Source organism: Pseudoliparis swirei, chromosome 19, assembly GCF_029220125.1.
Source record: "Pseudoliparis swirei isolate HS2019 ecotype Mariana Trench chromosome 19, NWPU_hadal_v1, whole genome shotgun sequence".
NCBI classification, from domain to species: domain Eukaryota; kingdom Metazoa; phylum Chordata; class Actinopteri; order Perciformes; family Liparidae; genus Pseudoliparis; species Pseudoliparis swirei.
The window spans coordinates 4761895-4789287 of record NC_079406.1 but is presented as its reverse complement, the minus strand read 5'-3'; the positions used below and the strand labels follow the sequence as shown (position 1 = coordinate 4789287).

Sequence of the window (27393 nt, the reverse complement as noted above, 5' to 3'; positions counted from 1 at the left end):
CGGTTTCCGCTGGTACCCAGACGACCCATGTTTCTGCTACACCTGAATATCAGATATATATTTGCTTTTCTGATAGCCTATCAGGGAATGGATCACGCAACATGTATTACAAGTAAAGAAGAACAAAGAAGAGAGTATTACTTGTGGGATCAAATTAAAATAAAACATATCACAGAGACCATCACCAAGCGTTCATTTCTCGGGACAACTGCATCATCATACATCAATTTGTTAAAAATATTGCAGCCAGGATCTGTACCTAAACCAAAGTGAGTGCACATTTGATACGTTGGCTAAACTCATGTTGGATGTGAGTTGAGGAATATATTTAAGATGCTGAGATATAAAATAAATCTGCAACATAACGAAAAACAAGAAGCAATCACTTAATTATACACCCCCCCCCCAGGTTTGTCGAATGTAGGCTATAAGAAAGAGAAAACAAAGCCAAACAGTAAACCATAAAAGTTCCTGTCCGACCACTCAAGTTTCTTTTCACCTTATTTAGTACCGTATATAGGGAGGCTATGTTTAAGTATCGCTTTAAAGATGACAAACTGAGCCATCAGTCGGATTAGAGCTGGTTAGCTGTTAGCAGCCATTCGCAGTCCTGCTGTGTGTTTGGACAGGAGCGATATCAGCTAACAGAGCTAACAGAGCTAACAGTTAATGGGGCCAATACAGCTAACAGAACTAACAGGGCCAATACAGCTAACATAGCTAACAGCTAATGGGGCCTATACAGCTAACAAAGCTAATACAGCTAACAGAGCCAATACAGCTAACAGAGCTAACAGCTAACTGGGCCAATACAGCTAACATAGCTAACAGCTAATGGGGCCAATCCAGCTACCAGAGCTAACAGCTAATGGGGCCAAGACAGCTAACCGAGCCAATACAGCTAACAGAGCCAATACAGCTAACATAGCTAACAGCTAATGGGGCCAATACAGCTAACAGAGCTAACAGCTAACTGGGCCAATACAGCTAACAGAGCTAACAGAGCCAATACAGCTAACTGAGCTAACAGCTCTGCTGTGTGTTTAGTCCCATGAAGACAGCTTGAGTTCAGAGGAAGCGTGAAACAGTCGACATGAAGCGTTGCCCAGTGAACTGCAGTTTAGCAGTAGCCTATGCAGACGGTGTACAGAGCTGCACCGATTAAAATGAGCGGGTGTCTGTTAAATGAAACATGGAAAATGCGTCTGATAGCCTAAGCTTGTGGTCTAGACGGGGAGCAATTGTGGTTTGTATTTATTCCATCAAACATTACAGTAGTGGTTGCTGCAGATGAACCCAGCGGAGGTCTGCACTCTACTAAATGCACTTTTCTCGTGATGGATTCTGTATATATTCTAAGATTTCAGCATAATTTTATAATAAACAATAGTTTTCTGTCTAGGTAGACATATGATGATACGCATCACCGCTCAGGACTTACGCTTGGTTCATACTCCCCCTGACCCTGGAACAACCTCGGGGTAGAAATGAGTGTGTGCACTTTTGTTCCTAATTTGATTTGAAGGTAGAAATGTACAGTAGCTACAGACCGTGGAATAACAACCTGAGTGACAGCCTAAGTGACAGCCTACTAAATCATTTCCGTTGTGTTTGACAGTCTTCACAAGTTAAGAAAGTTAGATCTGAATCAGCTTATTGTGGTGTCTTTTACTTTTCACTTTATTCTATGCATGTGTGGGTTGTTTCGCAGACTGTTGAATCCATGAACATACAACATAGTAAGAAGAAAAACATGCTGTTCATGAGGCTCACCTGAAGGTAAAAGCTGTGTGCATATTACATTTTTAATTTGTCTTTTCATTTTACTGAGGCCGAAATGTCTTCATTATTAGTAAGTATGACACTAAATTGCGAGGCAATAGAGACTTAATAAGTCTCACTAGCCTCTTGGCCTCTTGGCCTTTTGTTTGACTGGCACTGCTGGACATTGAATTCCCGTCCTCATTTCCACATCCACTAAAATGAACGTACTGCAATGACAAAGGTTTATAGCGGATTAAATCTGCACTTGGCAACGTTGCATGTTGGCAGCACTAAATAGCAGTGAGAGTTTTTTAAATTTTTATAATTGAAGTAAATTTGTCATTTTTTTGTCACAGTCCGTGATCAGTACTGAACACATTCTTTCAGGTCATGCAGTAAACTTTACAGACATTGGAAAAGCATTTTTCATTGTTTTCTCAAACGCTTGAGAGAAGAGTTTGGAGCCAGATCTGCTCATAGCAACAAGTATATTTTCTGCCAATAGGTATGATATAATGGTCATTGTTTCAGCATGATTGTCAAAAAAACAAACAGGGAATTTCAGTATCTTCAAAAAAATCTTCTTTTTTTAAAAGCTGAAATATGATTTTTCATAAATAAAGAATGAGGCAATCTTCTTAATCACTCAAAAAGAAAAATACAGGTCACTGCTTCTCGAAATCTAAAAGTTGCTCACACGGAAGAATACGACGTTGCAAAAACAAACATAAAGCACACACAGTATCTACCACGAGCCTCTAATAGATCAGAGATAACATCTAGAGAGGCAGAGGAGGACATCTGGAAGACAGATGAAGATACTCCACCCATCAAAGATCGCCACAACAAAGCGAGATAAAGATAGCCCACGCCTTTCTGAGCCCCAGATAGCCCGATATAGAACCAAAGGGCTGTTTTAACCCTTTTCTTGCCCAATAAATATGCAGAGAATTCACCGTCTGTTTCAGTGATCCATTCCTCTTGTTCACATGGAGGCCGCTAAAATACACATTAGAAGTGAGACGGAGCATTTGTTGACCATGAAGCTTTAACCGGAGTGACAGTTGGACATTTTAACGACCTCATGAATGTGAGGCGTTTCGCTGACTCGGTGCTTTACAGTCGGGCGCGCGGCTACTTATGGAGAAGAATGCCAAAGATTAAAATGGCTTTCCAAGAAAACAGTCGGACGACATTTGATTTAAATGCTTTATCTGGAATGCCAAGTGACAAGTTCTTGGCACGAATGTTTCTTATCATTCCCTTCTGAATTTGATGTCCAATCTAATTCCGCTGTGGAATAATCTGAAGAGAGAAACAGAGGGAGCACCGGCCAAATCCACCCGAGCTGAAACAGACACTTTGCTGATGCAGTGTGGAGGGCGTGTGCAGCAAGCAGCCGCATATATGTGTGGGTGGTGTGAGCAGTGCATCTGCATGCGTGTGTGTGTGTGTGTGTGTGTGTGTGTGTATGTAAGTGGGGTTACACAGATACCTGTCTCATTCACAAACTGAGCCATGTGGGGCATGTGTCAGAGAGTTTTCTACTAAGGCTGACTGCTGGAGAAGAAGAAAAAAAGGTGAGTGTTGATACATTATTCACAAGCAAGAACACACACATACATACACACTCGCTTCTACACACTATACATCTGAAGGAAATGTACACGAGTTAGGCAGTCGTGAGTGTGCAGAAAAGCGTGCAAATACACACACGACGACAAGCAAAGTTGATTAGTGTAATGTCAGTAATACATAAATGAGCAAAAACATGATCTATACATCATTTTATATATATATATATATATAGAGAGAGAGAGAGAGAGAGAGGCATATACACGCACAGGCAGGAGAGGAGAGAAATCCTCAGTCTTTTGTTATTCCGTGTGCATAATTTATAGCAGCCCCAGATCTCCCTGCTAATGACAGCACACTAGGGCAGCAGCAACAGTAACAGCTAACTGACATGGCTGTGTGCGTGTGTGTGTGTGTGTGTGTGTGTGTGTGTGTAGAGGTATAATGCTCTGTTGAGACAAGGACAGTGAAAGAGACAGAAGGAGAGAGAGAGACACACACAGGGTGTCTGAAATAGACACAGATAACGCAACAAAGAGGGGAAAGGGAGGAGACAGACAAGCGAGAAACCTCTCGCAATGCACACACACACACACACACACACACACAGTCTTGTAAAGTCACTGATTCAACCAGTGTATATCCTTGCATCCTTGCATGTTTATTCATATCAACATTCAGTATGTATATTAGTCCACCTTTTTTTCTGGCTTAAGGTGGAAATCCTCTTAATCGAAGAATTCACCAAGTATTGTTCCCAGTCCAAACATCAGTGTGATTGATGCACAGAGGGGCCTGGACATGTCCACGTCTGTAGCTCTGTTATCCGGCTTCACTTCTTTGTCATCCCTTGGCGAACAGACAATTGTTCACTGCAGACCATAAAGGTATTTGCACCAAAGAAAAGCCGCGATGAAAGCTTAAATTCACCGGGGATGGTTTAATGACTTGTTTGAGGGCGTGGCCTTGGATAATGTTTCCCGTTGCAAGGATTGTGTTTTTTTCTCGACGTGCTGCGCCAGAGCAAAATTCTCCTAATTCTTGGGATTTGGAGATCAATGCCACAGCGGTTCTGCCCTCCAGCTGCTGATGTGAGTCTGAGCTGAGGGACAGCGGTGCACGCTAACCCAGGAAGATGATACGGCGGCTGATAAGGTGCTGGAGGTACACACATGCGAACACAATCTGCTATGCATGGGTCAGGCAGTCAACATATAAAAATCTCATCCGCAATTATACCACTTATACATAATTATAGATAGTCTGACTCTCCAAGCAAAACCAAAATGCACCAACACTCACCTCTAAAGTCAATAATGAGCACAAAGGATTTTGCGTGTTGAATTCATAAATGAGCAGAAATGTAAAAATGATGTTACATGCTGCAACATTTCTTGATCAACAACAGTTTATCCATTCGCCCAGTGCTGTTTGAAATCTGCTGTTGTACCAGTACCAGTACCATTAAAGAGATACCCATACCATAACCATGCTTTTCAAATGAGATCATCAACAGCGCGGCACGCTGAGCTGCCATCTCCATAAAAGTCGTATTAAATGGGAGGACACTTGTCCTGCCACCAAAACCTAAAGAAATTCATAATTTTTTTAGAGATCTGGTAACAAAAGACAATCTACTGGGTAGCACAGGTTTTGGTGTTGGTGTCTGCACCGGTGCCAAGACTCAGTGAAACCACCACGACTCGACAAGACAAGCAACTCAAATAGCTTTTTATATGTTTACGTACAGCTTACGCAAAGGAGATGCGTGAGAGAAGGTGGGGGCCATATCTCTGAATATCATACGTGAATCAGCTGACACATGATAGAGGTTATACTTTAAATCTTCTAAGTATATTTCCCCAAAATGTTGAATTATTTGAATATTTTTGTCAGAGTAAAAGCGGGATGATCCTCAGCGAGACAAAAATACAGTTTACAGAGTAGAGCAGTGAAATCTTTTTCAGACATTTTTTGATACGATACAACAATCCATGAACTCAAGTGTCCTCACTCTCAATGTGCTGGAAAAAAAAGTTTCACGTGTGCATTATTATTACTGCGGCATCTATTTGAAATATCAAAGCCGAAGAGCTCTCCCTCTCTTTCCCGCCCTCCTTGTCTCTCTTTGTGTGGCTAACTGACAGGAGGGGCGGGCATAAGATGAACCACACACTTCCCACTACAGTCAGATACAGCAGGCGGAGGGGAAGAGGGAGCGGGGGGGGGCATGAGAGTTGAGGTATGCGCAGCACTAGATGCAGCATCAGTGACAGGAGCATGTTGAGGCATCAGGTGAAGCTATTTCGGGAAGAAGCTTGTCAAAGGATCTCAAAAGGCACGTCAGCAGCAATGATCAGAGGAGACGTGCATCAGGATTTAGACTCCCTGGGACGTAAGACAGGACTGGGTTTGTACTTTTAAAAGAGAGAGAGAGAGTGAGCCGTCCGCACACAATTCAGTGAAACAGGAAAGAGAGTTGTGCGAGAAAGTCAATGAAGGCCGGTTGGAGCTCAGCAGAGACTTACATGGGGTTACATGTGATTTCCCGTCATCGACACAGAGATGTATTGGATAAGCTGTGGCACGCTCAATAACATTATAGGAGCGAGAGAGAAACCGGACTGCTCTCTTTTTGCAAGATGGCTCTGCTATTTATTACGGTGCAAAAAGAAGAAAAAAAGATTATCGACCGCCTCATAATTTCTCTCACGACGAGAAGCCCGTGCTTCTGACTGCACGACCGCGGCTCGCTGTAAATGTCAAGATTCATCGGCAGGAAGTCTGAATCATACCTTGAGACGGTCGCCTCATAACAGGTTGTTTCAAAGAGATATTAGGGAGTATTTATACCATTGTCATCTTGTCCAAACTGCCTGAAAGTGGCTTCCTTCATATTCATGTGGCACAGATATATCAAGAGCAGGTCTCTAGATTTCAACAAATCAGAGAGTCGCTGGTCGCCAAACACAGCAGGCGGAACAAAGCAACTCTTTGTTGTTTTCATGCTGCATTTTACACCAAACACTCTCTTTGGCAGGGTTATCAAAGTTAAGGCGATTTATAGAGCACATAATAACCTACAAACATTGACCAACGTGCGTTATTAAGAGATTAAAATAAAAAGACAGGAATGACAACACGAATATGAAAATATATGTACATTCAAATTAAAAGTATAGAATATCTTTGACAGCATTGCTCCAACAAAAATAATCAAATAGAAAAAAAGAAACAAAGTGTGGTCAGGCATTTCTTCATGACATTATTTGACCCTCCGATAAGTCCCGCCCCTTGAACGCAGACTGGCCAATCACAGCGTACATCAGGCTGCACTGACCCGTGTTTCAGATTCTCTTTTTCTTCAGGCTGCTTGAGTGGATGTGAAGCTAGTCGTAGTTAAAGGTTGTGTAATAGCGATACACATGTTTCTGTAATGTCATGTTTCCACACAAAGTCCCGTGGAGCGAACGTTAACGTGGCATGTTAGCACATCGTTAGCTGGAGTTAGCATGTCAGTGCTACGCTAGTTGCTGACGGAACATTCAAGGTGCTTTTTTCCTTTCTTTAAATGCATCGTCGTTTGTGTGGAACGCCATGTGATGTGGTGGTTCGCTGTTACCCAGATCTATACTTTATATCTTTATCTTTTTCACATGTTCACACTGTCAAATCAGTTTGACATACTGGATGTGTCCTTCTTGTTGTTGACCTTTATCTTCTTGCTTTTTGTTCCTCCAAAATATAAGTTAGTATGTAATTCAGGTGGAGAAGTTGGTGACTGTGTGGCTCCGTGACGGAGTAGCAGCAGAGCGGGTCTTTTCGGGGTCAATTAAGAGGTTAAAGAAAAGAGATTAGCTATGGGATGGGACACAAGGGCCCAGTATACTCGTAGATATTCTGCAATTTTGGGACGAATTAAAATGCTTGACCTTTAGTTTTTAATTGGGTGTTGTAACAGTGAGCATTAGCATTAGTCACCAGATATAAGAGGAAGATGGGATTAGCGGTTCAGAGATTTAACCTGATGCTAGTCAATAAAGTGCTTTAAAAAAATGTATTTAAAAGAAAGATGTGTACCTCCACCAGTCAAACATTAAAATAGCACTTTCCTAAATATCAGATTACTGTAACAGAACCATACAAAACTGTCTGTAAATATAAAATCCGAATGTCTCAGCTACGTAAACTTGCTCCAACCCCAAACGCAGGTTTTTACAGTATAATAGTGAAAGAAAATGTCAACAGCACCACGGTAACATAATAACGTTGACATTATTTGATCGGCGTGTGTACAGAAGTGGGCGTTCCATCAGCGTGGCTGTGATTGGCCGGCTGAGTTTAGAATAGGTTTGGGATTGGTCACGCTCAGGGTCTGCTGACACGCCCCTTACCCCAATCCATCTTTAAGCTACAGTAATGTATGTCCCAAATGACATTCTTCTTCAGCGTCCCGTCTGATCCCCGGCCAGAAGTCCTGCTCGGTCGGTCGTAGCTCATTCAACATCCACCCTGACACCACGGCATCCACCCAGATGAGAAGTGTCAGCAGAGCCAATGAGTGAGCTACAACTGACGGAGGGGGAGCACTGGCAGCTGAGGGAGTAATAAATGTGAAATACTTCACTTACAGTCGATGCGTTTGAGATGTACTAAGCGTACAAGTAGAAACGTAGAGCTACACGGGATCATGTTTGAATGTTGGTTTTCCTGTTGTTAATTAAATAATGTTGGAAAAGTGAAACGTTCGTCTTTAGCGTTCCTTTAAACCTCGCGACTGTAGTTCTGGGCGAGGATTTTTTTTCCTTCTACTTCTACTGTGATTGGTTCTGTCAGACGGATCCAAATCAATCCTCGGAAAATTAGCAGCGGGGACGTTAGAAATAAAACATTTGTGCGCGTTCCCATGTGACGCTGTGTGGACTTTCAGAGGCTTCTGGTTGCCACAGTGCGCCTACTACTGTGTCACCACACTGTGCAGAGCCTAATTAGGTATTAGGTTGTGTGTGTGTGTGTGTGTGTGTGTGTGTGTGCGTGTGTGTGTGTGTACGGGGTGATTCAGCTCATAAGTGGGTATGTCCTCTCCTGAGCTCATCCATGCCTAGAAAATGTGTTTTAGACTGAAGCCTGATTGCAACAGCACAGTCATAAATAAATGACGATCATTTTTAGTATGTCATGGAGGTATAAAAATATAACACGTAGTTAACTCAAATGACGGATGAACCCCTTCGTGAAGACGTATGAGTCTATTCTCCCTTTGAGGATTCAACCCTATAGTGTTAACACACACTGGTGCTGCAAGGTATGTTGCATCTGGGTGAGAAGAACTGAAAAATCGAAAAGAGCGTTTGTATGATTACAATGCTAATGTTGTATTGGAGGAATGTGTCACACTTAAGCGTCTTTGAGTATTATGAAAAGCGCTATAGAAATTGTATGTATTATTTATTAGTATTTACTTCCACAGGTGAGATCCTTTCCCCCTCTCTTTGGAGAAATATACCTTCCTCTCTCTGTACTTGTACCACGTTTGACAGATGCTTTTACTGTAACACCCGCTGGTACAAATCCTAAAATCATATCAAGAGCGGCGTATTACTTTAAAATACTGAAAACACACAGATGGAACGGATCAGTGAGACGATTTGTCATGAAGTTAGCATTGTGCTCACAAGGAATGTGTGTTAAAAGTAACAGACCTCAGAGCAGATTGGATTATATGCAACAGACAAAAGTCACAAGAGAGCTCAGTTGAGGAACTGATTCTAAACCTTTTATTTTACCTCCGCTAGAGGAAAATGGGTTAAATCAAGACTCGGTTGGAGATGAAATGTGAGAGATAATAGAGAACATTATTTAGTTGTGTGTCACGTTCAGACAATAAATCCATTCTGATGACAATAACCTCTCACCAGCCTGGTCAGACCGTTTTAATAGCTGCACCGCTCACAGAAGAAAGTCATTTTTAAAAACCAGGAAGCTGTAAAGAGGTTTCTGAGAGCATCGGTGGAACAAATGGAGCTATTTGAACAGTTACACCCACAGACTGTCACACGTGTGACATGAAACAGCTCTGGGATCAGAATACTGTCTGTAGGCAGCTATTCAAAGTGTGTAAAGGTTACCTCGAGACCAGGTTCATGTCCCTGAGTCACAGTCGTCTGCCTCTGTGACACAGGAGCTGCTACAACTGGCTTGCAGACTACACTTCACTGTGAAGATGGAGATCTCTTGGAATGGCTCCACAGAAGTGATCCTCACTTGTCTGAGGAACCTGCTGCTTGGGGTTTAACCCCGGGTTTAACTCAGGTTTAACTCAGGTTTAACGCAGGTGTAACCACTCTCTCCCACACAGCCGACATGCACACACGCGCTCACTGTCACGCTTCTTGTTTCATGATGGGTGACCGGGGGTTACGGAGGACCAAAAGGGTCAATCGGCTCGCGCACACACACTCCACACACACACACACACTATGTAGACTGCATGCGCGCGCTCGCACGCACGAGCCTGTGTCTCCGATGCATCGCCATGGCAGCGTCGGTTGGCCCTCGCGGTGCGGTGTGATGAGTGCACGGCAGGTGTAACCGGGAGGGAAAGCCTTCAACTTACCGCAGTCCTCGCACAACACTCGGTCCACATCCTTCTTGAGGTCCGGCTCGCTGGCGTCCACCGGGGCGTACGATGCCTTGAATACCAAGGGCTCGGCGGTGGGGTCCATGAAAAAGATATATCTGTGGTCCTTCTCCACCGTGGTGCACGGGGCCTCGGAACCGAAGTCCCCGACGGTCACGAGCTGCTCCCTCTCGAGGCCGCCGCTGTTGACGGGCCACACGTCCAGCACTTTGACATTCACACTGTAGGGCTCCCGGGAGGAGACGTTCTCCGGGGAGGAGCGCACCTCGCCCTCGATGACCACGGCTGATTGGTACGCCTGGTCCTGGAGGGAGTTGAGACTCGGGGCGTAACAGGCGAAGGAGACCCCGATGACCAGCATGGAGAAATGCACTGGATCAAGCCTCATGCCGTCAGCCTGTGCTGTGCTGCAGTGCTGCTGGGCGGCGGAGCGAGCTGGAAGAGAGAGGCGGCGGCGAGCAGGCAGGGCAGAGCGGCAGACCTTGTGGAAGTGTCCATGCCATCTGTGTCTGCCGCTGCTTTCCCCATACGGCTGCTGGCCTCGGATGATGGACACACACACACACACACACACACACACAAACACACACACAACCAGCCTAAGAACCGGAAACGGTCCGCTTCTGCATGCTTACAAATTTGATTGCTGCATTCTCCTTCGCCAAACCACCACCCTCCCCCTCTTATCTCCCCTTTTTTTCCTGAAAGGCAAAACAAGACTCGTAAATTAGCCTCCTCTCGATTCTAGGGCTCTCTCTCTCTCTCTCTCCCTCGCTCTCTCTCTCTCCAGCTAATAGGCTAGCATCGCATGGGTGCGCGCATTGCCTCTGGAATGAAGAAGAAGAAAAAAGGCAGCTTGCGCGTACAGGGGGAATCACAAGAAACGATACGCACTCCACGTACACGCAAGGTCGGGGTCCTTTATCCACTTATTTCGATCATCCAAAGAGTCCCAATCCTTCAAAACCCCGTAGGAGAAGAAGAAGAAAAAAATAGAAAATAAAGAAATAAAGAGAGAACAGAAAACCGGGGAGGAACAGAGTGACGCGGGGATGAGAGAGCGGCGGTTATCCGGCGAGGCGATGCAACAGTAGCGCGCACCCTCCAGCCGCGTCCCCTGCGCCCCTCGTCGAACGCGAGAGGCTGACGTGAGCAAACATCACCTGCCCGCTCGCTGGCGTCGGCTCGCCACGTCCTGCGCAAACACCCTAATGACCCGCGCACCCGAGCGCACACACACCGCCACCGAAACCCCACACACACACACAGCGCGACTGTGTTCCACCAACAAAAAAAACAACAAAAAAGGAAATCGCGCACGCAATGCACAGACACGGAGCACCACAGAGTGCGTCTGTATTAGCCAAGCCCCTTTGCGCGGCGCACACTGTGCTGGATCTCCGGTGCGAGAGGTGCGAGAGAAAGCGAGAGAGAGGCGACTGTATAGACTACACACACTGCGGATAGTTGTTGCGATGACTAACGCTGCGAAATTCTCTCAATGGATTCCTCGGCATGGCGAGGCGTGCTCGGAGTTTCCAGACTTTAGCATTAAATGTCCTCAGACATGGAGAAAGCTCGCCGCGCGCCGCAGGAGAGCACACCCCGAAGCGGACACGGTCATTGCAGTTCATTCATATCTCCTTTGGGACACTGGATACAGCTTTGCGACTCATGGTGCAACAAGTGGGGGCCGCAGGTAGCCCAACCCGTGGCGGGTATTATGCTGGAAGAGACGTTCTCCCCCAAAAATATGTTTTGCCAATCCTGCTCAGCTACAGCTAATAAAGCCATTTTTTTTTTTTTTTCATTGAATGCATCTCCACCAATGAAAAGAGAGCTTTACACAATATGCTCAGGCTTTTTGTTTGTTTGTTTGTTATATGGGTGACCACAAGGACCCCCCTCCTCTCTGCACAGCAAAACCATGTCCCTGCCTCCATCTCTGTATCCATCAATCAAACCATTCATAAGATGTGTCTCACCCTCCCGGTAAGAGGCCGCGCGCCCTTCGCTAGAGGTCAGAAAGCCTTTCATTGACCACGCTGTAGAGAAATGGATCAAATATAATGATCATATCGGGGACATAGGGACATTTTTTGTATTACTTACTATAGATGACCTGAATGATAAAAGCAATGTGCGAGGCCGTTTTCCTCACGTGTGTCCCCATCAGCAGGGTGACGTCTTGAACCGTCTCTGTCCGTGGTGCTGAAAGGCTTGACAGGTTAAGAGCCACTCTCACGTGGTACCTGAAGGCCACAGCCACGATTGCTGCAATGAAGGTTTTTTCTCCATGTCCTCTGGAACATATACGATCAAAATAGTCTACTTGTTGACGACGGTTGTTCCACCATCAGGAAGCAGATTCAAGACTATTAAAACCCGGACTAAGGAGGAACAGCTTTTCCCCCTGGAGCGGTTTCCTCCATCTCCATCACTCCCACACACAGCACCCACCCAGCTCCCACTGGACGGTGCTGCGGGGGGACAACAATAGACAATAGCACAACACTTGTTCACGTTTAAGCCATTGATGCCTGTGTTTTATGTTCTATTTATTCTAATTTATTTGTTTTGTTTTAAATTAGCCTGTCCTGTCTTAATGTATACCTGTTGCTGTTGTGTACTAACTGATGAGTCGCCAACTTCATTTTTTATTGTATGTTTTTACAACGGCAATAAACATCCGTAGAACTTATTTTATAGTCATAGGGAAACATATATGTAGTCCTGTCTGCCATCCACAGTACTAAGTGCTAATAAAACGTTTTTATTGTCATTTTTGGTCAAATGTAGATGGTTCCACGTTACTAGGATTGTTCCTCCGGTCCAGGAATCAGCACATCGCGGACGGAGCCCTTCAGAGTCTGTGATCCACCCCCACCGCCCACTGCCCACCCATTCACCGATCTGTCCCCCCTGCAGTCATTCAACCGGTCATGCATTCATTACAGACCCCCATTCAGAGACCACACACACACAAACACACACACACACACACACACAATTTAAGAATTTACAAATTAGCCTTGAAAGCAAATCCTTGACAAAGCGAAGGGGAGTAACAAATGATTTCTGCCGCCTCGGGCAGGACCACCAATCGCCTCCACGGCTCCCCGGACGATGGTGCCGAGCCCATGTGGGAATTATCAGAGGGGCTGCAGCTGATAGAACTGGAAGGTCACGTGGGTCCACTTGGGTTGGCCTATCGTGGTACACCCCCTGCTTCACGGTCAGACTAAGGCTCTCGATCTCTGATGTTGAAATATACAATGGGTACGGAGATATTTCAGGAGTATTATTATATTACCATGTGATATTTCAGTTTTTCTTTTTTAATAAATTTGGAAAAAATTCTACATTTCTGTTTTTTTGTGTCAAGATGGGGTGCTGAGTGAACATTAGTGAGAAATAAAATGAACTTTTTTGATTTTAGCAAATGGCTGCAATGAAACAAAGAGTGAACATTTTAAAGGGGTCTGAATACTTTCCGTACCCACTGTATACTTGTCATAGTGACACAGAGGCCTTTTTTTGGGTAATAGTTATTGCACAGAATATGTCATGGCACACTTGTCCCAGATTCCCTCTCCGCTGCCCTCTTTCTCTCATTTTCTGAATCACGAGGAATACTCAAAAAATCCTAAATGTTTTTTATGCCCACCACCCGCTGTCCGTGGTTTTGAAAACAAACAGCAGCTCCTCGTCCACTCAACCCACAGTGGACGTGACTGTACATTAAAGATTAAAACGCCAATTCCATTCCAGATTGAGACCTTTTTTATGCCAGCTCATCATTCAGATCAAATATATTCTAGTCATTTATATATTCAAGTCATAGAAAAAATATTTAGGGTCAAAATAATGTTATAACATTTAATTATATAGCGGTTTGTGGTGGTGTTTGTGAGTTTGAATGCCCCTTTTCTTTTTCACACTTTCGTTTAAAAAAAATATTTTCACCACAGATAGAACACATGTATACAGAAATGAAAAACAAGTCAAAACAACAACAATAAAAATAAAAAGTGTGTGTGTGTGTGTGGGGGGGGTCTGGTTTGCTCTGTCATGATAAATCCTGAGAAACATTCGAGTGTTCTTATCTCGTGTTGTCGTTGACGCGTAAACATCGTCCGTTTCTCCCTCCTCTCACGACGTCGCTCCTCCTGAGCTCGTATTCTGTGAGTTAACACTTCCATATTGTACACGTCACTCATGATTCTCAACCATCCATCTTGTCGTGGTTCTATCGTGTGTCTTCGTAATAGCTTTTTTACAAGCTGCTAGCAGGATTTTCACCAGACACCTGTCTTCCCCTAACACAGAATCTATTGTCATATTACCAAAGTAGAGAACTAGTTAACTAGGAGACACGCCCCCCCCCCTCCTTTCTTCCTAATGTTGTATCTTTTTTTAAATTTGTATTTTGTGTTTATTTTTATTTTTATGTAATTATGTATGCATGTTTCCACGTCTCAATTTATACTATATTTAAATATACCTTAGGTTGCTGCTATCGTGGTTGTTTGTTCATTGTCTTTGAAATCTTTGTATATAGTGACAGTGTGTCACGATTACACAACCTCCAAACGACTGAATGTAAAGTTATGTATACCCCCACTTCTTGGAGGTAGTATTATTCTTCATTCCTGTGTTTGCAAAATCAATAAAAAATATTAAAAATATTACCAAAGTAGAGAAACATACTAGGTGTGTCATATATCCCAGAATTCTGACCATAACCGTACAGACATTTCCCCCAAAAATTTACCATTTCCGGGCAGACGCGTTTCACCCTTTTATTGCTTTTATACATGATGATGCATTAATGTTCACCCCCAAACAGAGGTCCAGCTAGTTGATGCAGTGGAGATCACCTGAGTCGATGTGTGTGATTGTAAACACACCTGTCTGATAGGTCCAGTCTCGGGTTCATCAGTCGTCCTGCTACACATTGCAACATGAAGACAAAAGAACAGATAATTGAGAAGTATAAGTCAGGAGATGGCTACAAACAGGGTCTCCCACATAGATCAGTTAAATCCCTCGATAGGAAATGGAAGGAACAAGGCCCTCGTTTAAATCTTCCTGGACACGAGGACCACTCTGAAGGAGCTACGAGCTTCAGTGGCTCAGGTGGGAGAGACACCTGTTGCCCCGAAGCTGCACAGGAGGCAAAGAGAACGCCCTGTGGAGTAAAGCTCATGTATGAAGGGCATGTGGGAGAGTCCAAGGTCACATGGAAAGAAGGTTCTTTGGTCTGATGAGACAAATATTGAGCTTTCTGGCCATGAGACTCTGTGTTTGACTCTCTCGTCTCCACCGTGAAGCTCGGCAGCATGCCGCTCTGGGGGTGCTTCTCAGCAGCGGGCCCTGGAAGGCTCGTAAAGGTAGAGGCGGAACATGAATGAAGTGAAATATATCGCCGAATCCTCGAGGATAATCTGACTCTGAGTCTGCAAGAGAACTACGACTCGGGAGGAGATTTATTTCCCGGCGAGACAACGACGAAGTCGACACGGGAATGGTTCAAAGACGACCAGGTGAATGTTCCAGAGTCAAAGCCCAGATTTTAAGCCGATTGAGAATTTGTGGCTGGACTTGAAAAGAGATTTTTTTTTCACGCCCGATCCCTGAGCAGACCTTACTGAGCTTAAGCTATTTTACAATAAAAGAACGGAGAGAACAGGTCCAGATGTGCAGCCCGGTGGAGACCAACAGGATCAATGATCGCAGCCAGAGGCGCATCGACTTTTATGTATGCAATCATTTACTCTTGTACATTTATAATTGGTTTGTAAAAAACAGTTTTTACTTTGACATGAAAGAAGGATTCTTTTGCAAATTATATTGACGATGATTTCATGTATAAGATCAATAACAAGGTGAAACATCCAAGAGGGTGAATACTTTTTATAGGCACACACATATATATATATATGTATATACATATACATATACATATATATATATACATATATAAATATGTATATATATATAGATATACATATACATATATATACATTATAGGCACATATACATATATATACATACATATATAAATATGTATATATATATAGATAGACATATACATATATATACATATATATACATTATAGGCACATATACATATATATACATATATATATGTCAATATTTATATATATACATATAAATATACATATGTATATATACATATATATATTTCTATATATATATATACATATGTATATATATACATAATTTATAGGCACATACATATGTGTATATACATACATGTAAATATTTATATATATATACATATGTAAATATCATATATATACATATATATATATGAAGCTCTAAAGCGTCACTTCAGTCAAGAAGACTAACCCCGTAGTTTATTTCTCATATCCTTCACTTCTCATTCCTGATCACTCATAATTTCATTGCTCGGTCTGAGCTTTCAATCATGACATCATCTCTTTGGATTAGATGTTCTCCTCTATCGAATAAGGACAATGAATTATCAGCCTATTATCATCTTGCTGGTTTCTCTTTTAAAATAGGACTATCTCTATTATACCTTCAGTACATTCATGTTGCTGTGAGGCTCCCCCCTCCACCTCCCCACCTCCGCCCAATCATCTCAGACTCATCAGCACCACCACCAGGCCTGGGACAGATCTCGCTCTGTCAAGGCTTTATCATCACATATCATCTGGTTAATAACAAATAAAAAATCTTTTCTCCATCTAACTTGTCTCTCCTGATTGAAATGCACAACAACATCTTTTAATTTCAACATCTCCTTAAAGAAAAGGCTGACATGTTAAACATATGGTGTGTTCCTTTCCAGATGTCGCTGTTAACAACATGCCACAGCCTTCATCCTAATGATCTGTTCTGCCTTCAACATCCATGAAGTCCGCCACATAGTTCACCTTATGACCTTTACATGAGGGGTTCATTCAAACATATTCATGATTTAAAAAATATTTGTGCTCACACCTGTGTGCTCCTTTCTACACACCCCCTCTCAAGGCCATTGAGAAACAGCGACATCACAGAGTGATGATTCACGCCGCTTCAGACTCCCACACAGAACATCAGTTCATTCAGAAATGACTCTTTCACCTTGCTCTCTCTCTCTCTCTCTCCTTGTCTCTCTCTCTCTCTCTCTCTCTCTCTCTCTCTCTCTCTCTCTCTCTCTCTCTTTGTCTCTCTCTGTCTTTCTCTCTCCTTTTGGGACCTCGCGTTCGCTGTCCGTGTTGCTGAAACATCCAACTATAATCACCAGGTATGACTTTTGTTCCTCTACTTTTTAAAACTTCTTAGACAGGATGCAGACAGGTTTGTCCTTTACGATCTATCTATCTATCTATCTATCTATTTATCGATCTATTTATCTATCTATTTATCTATTTATCTATCTATTTATCTATCTATCTATCTATTTATCTATCTATCTGTCTATCTATCTATTTATCTATCTATCTATCTATTTATCTATCTATCTATCTATTTATCTATCTATCTACCTACCTACCTATCTACCTACCTACCTACCTACCTACCTATCTACCTACCTATCTATCTACCTACCTACTTACCTACCTACCTATCTAGGTCCGTGTACGTTTTGTTAGTTTGTTTTTTCGTTTCATTCCAAATACGGAATACGGAAATCACGTGGTTTTTTCGTTTTCCGTTTCAAAACCAAAAACGGAAAAACGGAATACCACCTCCGTATTTCGTTTCTGCTGTCTGAAACCAAAAACGACAGAACGGAAGTGCTTAAAATGAAGTCAAAATAAAAGCCAGTGATACATATTCGTATTAACCTTAGAAGAATATTAATGAATCAATATAAAGAATAAATAATTAAACGGAGATATTTTAACGATGCAAACACATAGCAGGGTAACGTTAGAAGAATATTAATTAGTCAATATAAAGAATAAAGAATTAAACCTGGATATTTTAGCGACAGTGGTGACGACGGGAAGTTTAATATTCATGTACACAGCAAGAATCACCTTCTCACTTTGTGTGTGTGTGTGTGTGTGTGTGTGTGTGTGTGTGTGTGTGTGTGTGTGTGTGTGTGTGTGTGTGTGTGTGTGTGTTTTGAAACATATGGTTGGAGGAGCAAGAAAGACTGTCCCACATTTACAAAGAAACAAATGGTCAATTTGACCCGCCACATAACAGGAGGGTTAAATGTAGTTGACACTACAAAGGGTTGCATTTTGGGTAACTGAGTTTATTCTGTGTTTATCTCCCGCAGTAGACGTGTTTGCCACTGCCACCCTTTTGCACTGAAGCACGCAAGATGGACTCCAGCCTGTTACCTTACTTAGATATTGTACAACAAATGATGCATAGTGGCTGTAGTGATGTGGACATAAAAAACACTTGATATTTGAATGTGGCTTGCGTAGAGGAACGTCCGTGGCCAATATTCGGAAGTTTTGTAAAGACCACGGGTTAAAAAGACAGCGAGTGACGGACCAACAACTTGAAGCTGCAGTCTCCAATGCAATAACACAGGTAGGGTGCAGTTAATTTATTTGCGCGAAAAATGCATACAACGAAACTATAAGTGTGTGTAAGGTTAGTATGTTATACTTTAACCCTCCTGTTATGTTCGTTTCTGACATACAGCCGTCATGCTCCCGGGTCAGTTTGACCCAAAAGTGGTCAGAAACAAAAACATCCTAATAACTATAGTTTGTACCTCATCACCAACACCATTACTAACAATCCAATCAGTTTTTAGTGGAATTGAGTTATTCACCCCTCCATAGATTTAATGAAAAATACATGTTCAAACAATTTTTTAGGTACATTGAAAAAATCTAAATCTAAATTAAATTGCATTAGTTTACTATAACATATATATTCTCCTACATTTTATTACCATTTAGTAAAAAAATGTCATGGGGTGATGTAGATAAATAGAGATGAGACACCTGTGTTCAGGGTCATAATGACCCGCCCACTAAAAATCAAGCCAAATGAGTCATAAAGGATTTGTATTGAAAGTAAACTTTAGTTATGTTAATTTATAGTGTTGATATGCATAAATTATGTTATAAAAGATGACCAAAGGCCAGCACATAGTCATCCTCTTGGTGCAGTCGTATGGATCTGTAGAAATGTCACTCTTGCCTGTCTTCAAAACTTGAGAGCCCTGAACAGGGTGTGTGTCACTCTCAGTCACCCAGTCGATTAGAAGTACTAGAGCACCATATTTATTAGGAGAGACATGAAAGAAAGCCTTACCTTAGTGTCCCATGTCCAATAAAGGTGTATTTAGGGGGGAAATGAGAAACATTTGTAAAGTGTGGTTCTCGTGGGGTGATGGCCGGGCACACAGGCAGGATATAGATGGTTCATACAAACAGATGGTAAGAAAGACTGTCCCACATTTACAAAGAGGGGGGGGGGGGGGGGACTCCATAATAGCTATTGTATTTAGTAGTTATATAGTTATTGTAACACGGTCCGAAAACTGTGCAGCTCCACGCAGCTCCAGCCGCAAATACCTGCCGTAAAGTGTGATCCATGTGACGTCATTCTGTAACTTGCTTGTATTTATTACAATAACAAATGATAACGACATCTTTTAACATTAAAGTTAGACACAGATCTGATTAAAGGTCAACATCTGAATCCAACTAAATAATGTAGCCTACTGCTAATTAAATTTGTCTCTTACAACTATGAAAATGTAACGAGTAAAACATGTTTAAACTGCAACTAGTTTTCATAATCATCTATAATTCAAAACACTTAACAATTAATAGTAATTTAATTGGAGTTGAAGTTGACATTTCATGGCTTAACATTACAATGCAACATGTATTCCTTTCTTTATCTTCAGGGTGGTCCTACCTATGGCAGGAAAATGATGACTGGGAGTCTTGCAGCTGCAGGTGTCTTCGCATCAGAGGGTCGTGTTGGAGCTGTTTTGCGCAACATTCACCCACCTTACCATAAGGCACGATGCCAGGTTTTTCTTTTCTTCTCAAATTAGAATATGTTGTGCTATTCAATAAGGTCATGATGTTCTTTTTTGTCTGTGTTTAAGGGAGCAAGGAACCTCAACCTCTTCCTTACCATGCAGCCTATGTGGGTCACAAAATCCACATGGACCAAAATGAGAAGATTGTCATGTTTGGCGTGACTCATGTGCTGGCAATAGATGGCTTCTCCAGCAAAATTGTTGGACAAGCTACTATGCCTGTAAAGAACAACCTCACCATCTAGAATGACGTTTACAGGTAATTGAAAAGACTGTTGTCCTTGTACCCTAAACATTACAAATCATCCCCATTTTATGAGGTGTTTTAACAGGGTGTCTGTGGGTCCTTAAAAACAAAAAAATGCATTTAAAATGAAATATCTTACAATTTCTTGAATACCATTTTGTCAGCTCTGAAAAATGTACTTGATTAGGAAGAGACGCACATTTTCGAAAGTGGATTTAAATTCAATATGGCTTGTTAATGTATTAAAAGAAAATGCTCAACTTAAGTGGGATTAGTCGCATGTGAAAACCTTCATAATATACTGTATATTTTTTTAGTTTGGATTTGAATCAACGTATTAAATTGCATTCATATTGGTCTAAAAAAGGACTTAAATTAAACTTATTGAAAACTACAGAAACCCTTTTTAAGCAGCAAGTTACAACTCATCTCACCTCATCAGTACCTGATAACACAAGACCTACTACACATTTTGTAAATGTATCTGACACCATTAGCCTTACCCTCCATACTGCTGTCTGCCAATGTTATGTTTTCTTGCAGGAGTGCAGTAATGGAATATGGGATGTGGGACCAGGTCAGAGTGGATCATGGAAAGGAGTTCTACCTCACTCTTTTCATGCAGGAGAAGTTGGCCAGCCACCGCCACAACACTGAAAGGCCACCATATCTCCAAACACCATCGACAAAGGTGATCGACATACAATGGTTTTGCTGATTATAAAGTTAATCAACATGTAATTAATAACTATTTCACACTTTCTTTAATTATCCAGAATGGTTAACAGAAGATATTGAAATGTGTGAAAGTAAGTTAGTCTGGGGGGGCGGGGAAATATTTGTTTATCAAGAATCTGAAAATGTCTCTATTTTGCAATGACAGAATCACAGAATCGAGAGAATCTGGCCAGAAATTAACAACCGAGTTAACTACCCATTGAAAGCTGCATTGGTCGAACTGGTGGATCAGGAGGAGCTGGACATGGAGGACCAGATGACTCGGTTCTGTGTGTCATCTTTGACATGCCAGTTGGCCCAGATCGGTGTTAACCGAACTGTGCAAGCATGGAATGCACACAGGATTCCTGGTATGTCTTCGGGTTGGTCTTTCAAGCCTTTTTTAATGTGAATAATTATTTTCAAAATGTTTTACTATTGAATGTTTCTTAAACATGTTTAATCAAATACTAGAAGGAGCATGTTGCAATACATGGCATGGTTGTGACAGCCACATTGAATTATTATTACAGGGAGGGGGATACCAAATTACTTGGCCAGAGATGGATGCCCAAAGAAGCTGTCGACAGACCTTTTGCCAAATGCATCTGTGGCTGCAGACTGGTACGACCAGGAAGTGGGCTCACTGACACGAGTGTCAGACTTTGGCACCAACCCATTTCCAAGTTCACAGGACCAGGAAGCTGCAGTGAGGGAATTTGCTCTGCAGTGCCCTGATACAAGTGTCCTGCTGGACAATGCAGTGAATAATCTGCCACAACCGTTCAAAGATGGACTCAAAGGCCTCATCGACATCTCAAGGAGAAATTGTCAACGCTGATGTTTTTTTGTGTGTCCAAATTGTTATTGTCTGTGCTTTTTATTTGGTTCAACTGACGGGATGTTTTTTTCTTTTCTTCAAATGTTGGGGGTTAAAGGAGAAATATGTTCTTTATGAATAAACACTTACCGGTATGTCTTCAAAGTCTGGCACGAATTTCATTTTTAATCTCTAATGGGAAAGGCTGGACCTGTAACACCAACTATTGAGAGTGACACGGTGTGTTGACCCCTGCCCTGTAAGGCACTGGAAGATGGCTTGTTCAGCGACCTCTGACCTAGGTAACAAACGTACACCCCAAAATATACACACACAAGACGGTTGCAGTCGGTTTAGGGCGGTGAAGCCATGATAACTTCATACATTAGCCACCATTGTATCACTTGTTTCAGGCTAATAAGTCGGTCTCCCCGACAGCCGGGTATCACAGATTTGGACCCAGTGTGAAGATTTCCCACTGGAGGAGGACCCCTATGTGGTTGGGAACCTCGCTTGTTTATGAAGGGCAGCTTAAGGACCTGACACCTCAGTTTGGATGCCAATCTGACACCTATTGCTTCACAAAGAACACAGCTGATGTCTGAGCACTACAATCACACAGCAGGAACAAACATCAATGATAAACAATATCTGGTGGCGCAGCGCACAGACTGCGCGTCTTTGAGCAGTCTCCTTTGCGTGAAAGAGATCAAACCAGGTCAGGCGATTTTTTTATTTTTTCGGAAATGTATTTCTTCATCCGTGGCTGTGATGCGCTGCTCACTTATACAATCGTAATCGCCGAAATGGATATGAACGGTGGCTTAAAGATCTCCAGCAATATGTTTGTGAATGTGTGACGAATCTGGTGAGCGACAGAGCCCCGCTGCAGATGTGAAGAGAACACAACGCAGGCGTATGGAAACCAGTAGGTTTGAAAACCAGTAGGGGTGTAACACCGGCTGCTGCCGAACAGTTGAGGCATTAGACAGTGTTCTGATTGTCTCCGCTGAGGCCAATATGTTGTTTAGTAACGCCGTTGCTTAAGGGCTGTTGAGCACATTGTTGATCTGCCATCCTGATCACCTTCAACTGAAACGCCTTCCCAGGGTTGCCAGGTCTGTGTGACAAAACCAGCCCAATGGCCAATAAAACCAGCCCAAAACCAATCAGAACTCAAAATATGCTCGTTAAACCATATACACTGCTTTTAAAGTCCAACAGCATTGCTATCATTGCCAAATGTATTGTAATATCTACAAAGTAACACCAAATGTTTAGTATGCCAGCATTAAAAGCAGTTTATAGGATTTGGGTATACATAAATTATTTCATTTAAAATATGGATTTTATTGAAAGATATTCATGTAATTTGGTATGCAAATAGGTCTACCCGAACCAGCGGACACAAATTCAACCCATAACACTTCAAAAGTTGTCAATGCCGTGCGGACCTGGCAACACTGCACCTTCCGTTGCAAGTGAAATGCCTTCCGTTTCAAGTGAAATGCCTTCCGTTTCAAGTGAAATTTTTATATGTGTGTATGAGAGCTTTTCATATCATGTGTGTGTGTTAAAGCTTTTCAATAGTATGTGTGAGAGATTTTCAGTTGTGTGTGTGAGCATATAGTTTTTCAGTAGTGTGTGTGAGAGCATTTCACTAGTGTGTGTGTGTGAGAGCATTTCAGTAGTGTGTGTGAGAGGGTATTCTGAATAATGTCCCTCACGGCCCCTCATACAGATGTGCAGCCCGGTGGAGACCAACAGGATCAATGATCGCAGCCAGAGGCGCATCGACTTTTATGTATGCAATCATTTACTCTTGTACATTTATAATTGGTTTGTAAAAAACAGTTTTTACTTTGACATGAAAGAAGGATTCTTTTGCAAATTATATTGACGATGATTTCATGTATAAGATCAATAACAAGGTGAAACATCCAAGAGGGTGAATACTTTTTATAGGCACACACATAGATATATATATGTATATATACATATACATATGTGCATAGATATATATATATATATATGTATATATATATAGATATGTGTACATATATATACATTATAATATACATATATATACATATATATATAAATATGTATATATATAGATAGACATATACATATATATACATATATATATATTATAGGCACATATATATATACACATATATATATGTCAATATATATATATATACATATAAATATATGTATATATACATATATATATTTCTATATATATATATACATATGTATATATACATAATTTATAGGCACATACATATGTGTATATACATACATGTAAATATTTATATATATATATATATGTAAATATCATATATATACATATATATATATGAAGCTCTTCACTAGTCAAGAAGACTAACCTCAGAGTTTATTTCTCATATCCTTCACTTTCATTCCTGGATCACCATAATTTCATTGCTCGTCTGAGCTTTCAATCATGACATCATCTCTTTGGATTAGATGTTCTCCTCTATCGAATAAGGACAATGAATTATCAGCCTATTATCATCTTGCTGGTTTCTCTTTAAAATAGGGACTATCTCTATTATACCTTCAGTACATTCATGTTGCTGGAGGCTCCCCCCTCCACCTCCCCACCTCCGCCCAATCATCCAGACTCATCAGCACCACCACCAGGCCTGGGACAGATCTCGCTCTGTCAAGGCTTTATCATCACATATCATCTGGTTAATAACAACAAAAAATCTTTCTCCATCTAACTTGTCTCTCCTGATTGAAATGCACAACAACATCTTTAATTTCAACATCTCCTTAAAGAAAAGGCTGACATGTTAAACATATGGTGTGTTCTTTCCAGATGTCGCTATACATGCCACAGCCTTCATCCTAATGATCTGTTCTGCCTTCAACATCCATGAAGTCCTAGTTCACCTTATGACCTTTACATGAAAACATATTCATGATTTAAAAATATTTGTGCTCACACCTGTGTTCCTTTCTATCTCAATATTGAGAAACATCACAGAGTGATGATTCACGCCGCTCAGACCCCACACAGAACATCAGTTCATTCAGAAATGACTCTTTCACCTTGCTCTCTCTCTCTCTCTCTTGTCTCTCTCTGTTCTCCTTATGTTCGCTGTCCGTGTTGTTGAAACATCCAACTATAATCACCAGGTATGACTTTTGTTCCTCTACTTTTTAAAACTTCTTAGACAGGATGGACAGGTTTGTCCTTTACAGATCTATCTATCTATCTATCTATCTATTTATCGATCTATTTATCTATCTATTTATCTATTTATCTATCTATTTATCTATTCACTTGTTTCAGGCTAATAAGTCGGTCTCCCGGGACGGCTGAATTTGGACCCAGTGTGAAGATTTCCCACTGGAGGAGGACCCTATGTGGTTGGGAACCTCGCTTGTTTATGAAGGGCAGCAGGACCCTGACACCTCAGTTTGGATGCCAATCTGACACCTATTGCTTCACTAAGAACACAGCTGATGTCTGAGCACGACAATCAAACAGCAGGAACAAACATCAATGATAAACAATCTGAGCCAACCTATAAATCACATAATACTAAACACCATTTTGACCTGAGCTTGTAGCAGGTATGAAGCTTCAGTGAAGCTCAGTCAGGACGGTTCATACATCTGACATTCACTTTTCATTTGGAACAGCTCTTGGAAGGCAAAACTTTGATGATGTAAATCATGCAGCAGATTAACTGCAGATGGAAGAATCAGAGGAATTGAGATCCAGCAATACAATTCAAATACAGGAATGTAATCCTAATGCAATGCTACCACTAATTCTGAAGGCTTCCTCTTTTAGGGAGTAGTTAACTTGTGCTTGACATAAAGAATTAGAAAATACCAAAGATTGTCTTTCTTTACTAATCTAGAAATGTGCAGATGTCATTGGATCAGATAGCCTATAAGTAGGCTACATGTGAGCTGCTGCTCTAAACTAAAGGCCATGACCTGTTAGGCCTACTCTGAGCTAAACCTGTTGCTATTAGCTAAACAAGGCCATGACCTGTTGCTCTGAGCTAAACCTGTTGCTATTAGCTAAACAAGGTCATGACTTGCTGCTCTAAACTAAAGAAGGTCATGACTTGTTGCCCGAGCTAAAGAAGGCCACGACCTGCTGCTCTGAGCTAAAGAAGGCCACGACCTGCTGCTCTGAGCTAAAGAAGGCCATGACTTGCTGCTCTAAACTAAAGAAGGCCATGACTTGCTGCTCTAAACTAAAGAAGGCCATGGCCTGTTGCTCTGAGCTAAAGAAGGCTCTGAGCTGAATATGGCTTATCTAAATGTACATGCAGAGATATAGCCATACGGGCAAACACAGACAACAACTCTAACAATCAATACTATAAACTATGAGACATCTTAGAGATGTGAGAGGAGCTTTGCTCTCCATGTTTCAGTCTGATACAATAACTCATGGAGTCAACTCCTCAGAACATGTTCACACACAACACAGAGCTCCATCCTTCTGGAGACCAAAGTACTACATGATGATGATGTGATGTAGTCAGAGGGCTAAGACTGCAGAGTAACAACAGAACAGGTTACATGTTGATGATGATTTAGTTTATTTCAATCAGCAAAATATACAACACTCATAATTCAACAAATGAAGAAAGTGGCTGACCGAAAAATTGAGAACAGCTGAAGCTAACGAGCTTATAAGTGCCCTAACCTATGATTTCTCGAAAAAACTTATTTCAAAGAATCATATATATATATATATATATATACACACATACATACGTATACATATACATACATATACACATATATACATATAAACACACACACTATACATACACACACATGCATATAAACATAAAACAAAACAAAAAACTTGTCCCCATTAACCGTTGATGTAATGATGATGTAGTAATGAAGGTTACAGGTGAAGCACAGGTGGTGCTGTGACTAGGTGTTAACTGAAGGCTGCTTAATAAGAAAAAATCAACTGTCTCTTTATTTTTCAATTGTCAATATGTATTGCCTCGTGGTCATCATATCCTCACTCTTCCATGTGGGAATGTTTTGTTCCAAAATGACCCAAATAAAACAAGTAAATACATGATGTATACAACTGCTGGAAATTAACCATGAACATAAATATCAGAGGAAATAAACGGCATTAAATACATATGTATCAATAACAGGTATACTGCCATCTAGCGGTATAAAGGTGAACCGTTTACTCTGCGGTGGAAATATAGTCTCTGCACAGAAACATTACTTTGATTAATCTATAATAAGAACTGTGTTGCATCAAACAATGCAACGATTAAGTGAGAAGGTGATTCTTGCTGTGTAGGCTACATGAATATTAAACTTCCTGTCGTCACCACTGTCGCTAATATATCCAGGTTTAATTCTTTATTCTTTATATTGACTAATTAATATTCTTCTAACGTTACCCTGCTATGTGTTTGCATCGTTAAAATATCCCTGTTTAATTATTTATTCTTTATATTGATTAATTAATATTCTTCTAAGGTTAATCCGAATATGTATCACTGGCTTTTATTTTGACTTCATTTTAAGCACTTCCGTTCTGTCGTTTTTGGTTTCAGACAGCAGAAACGAAATACGGA

At 41.5% G+C, this 27393-nt stretch overlaps 2 protein-coding genes across 4 annotated transcripts in view; one reads left to right on the top strand and one right to left on the bottom strand.

Moving 5' to 3' along the window:
- The window catches only part of nrg2b (neuregulin 2b), a 50142-nt gene extending 39775 nt beyond the window's left edge, over positions 1-10367 (bottom strand). Inside the window, exon 1 of the mRNA XM_056439413.1 lies at positions 9956-10367. Within this exon, the coding sequence (XP_056295388.1) occupies positions 9956-10367 (412 nt within the window). The remainder of the gene's footprint in view (positions 1-9955) is intronic.
- Positions 10368-18170: 7803 nt separating this feature from the next.
- Positions 18171-21877, top strand: LOC130209632 (uncharacterized). 3 transcript variants are annotated; one of them, XR_008834658.1, is made up of 6 exons: positions 18171-18511; positions 19848-19976; positions 20091-20247; positions 20779-20926; positions 21119-21323; positions 21486-21877. XR_008834658.1 is itself a non-coding variant. In XM_056439405.1 (3 exons), the coding sequence occupies exons 1-3, from the start codon at positions 20789-20791 to the stop codon at positions 21791-21793; spliced, it is 651 nt and encodes a 216-aa protein (XP_056295380.1). In that variant the 5' UTR covers positions 20779-20788; the 3' UTR covers positions 21794-21877. The 3 variants fall into 3 exon arrangements, 1 of the variants encoding a protein (XP_056295380.1); XR_008834657.1 differs by lacking the exon at positions 18171-18511 and having other exon boundaries at positions 19440-19976; XM_056439405.1 differs by lacking the exons at positions 18171-18511; positions 19848-19976; positions 20091-20247.
- The last annotated feature ends 5516 nt before the right edge of the window (positions 21878-27393 follow it).

What these genes read in the sequence shown, in the direction of transcription:
- LOC130209632 (XM_056439405.1), top strand. Translation starts at nt 20,789, where the DNA reads ATGGAATATGGGATGTGGGACCAGGTCAGAGTGGATCATGGAAAGGAG. An exon ending in TCCAAACACCATCGACAAAG is followed by an intron (nt 20,927 to 21,118) that starts GTGATCGACATA and finishes TTGCAATGACAG; the next exon opens with AATCACAGAATCGAGAGAAT. An exon ending in GAATGCACACAGGATTCCTG is followed by an intron (nt 21,324 to 21,485) that starts GTATGTCTTCGG and finishes TTATTATTACAG; the next exon opens with GGAGGGGGATACCAAATTAC.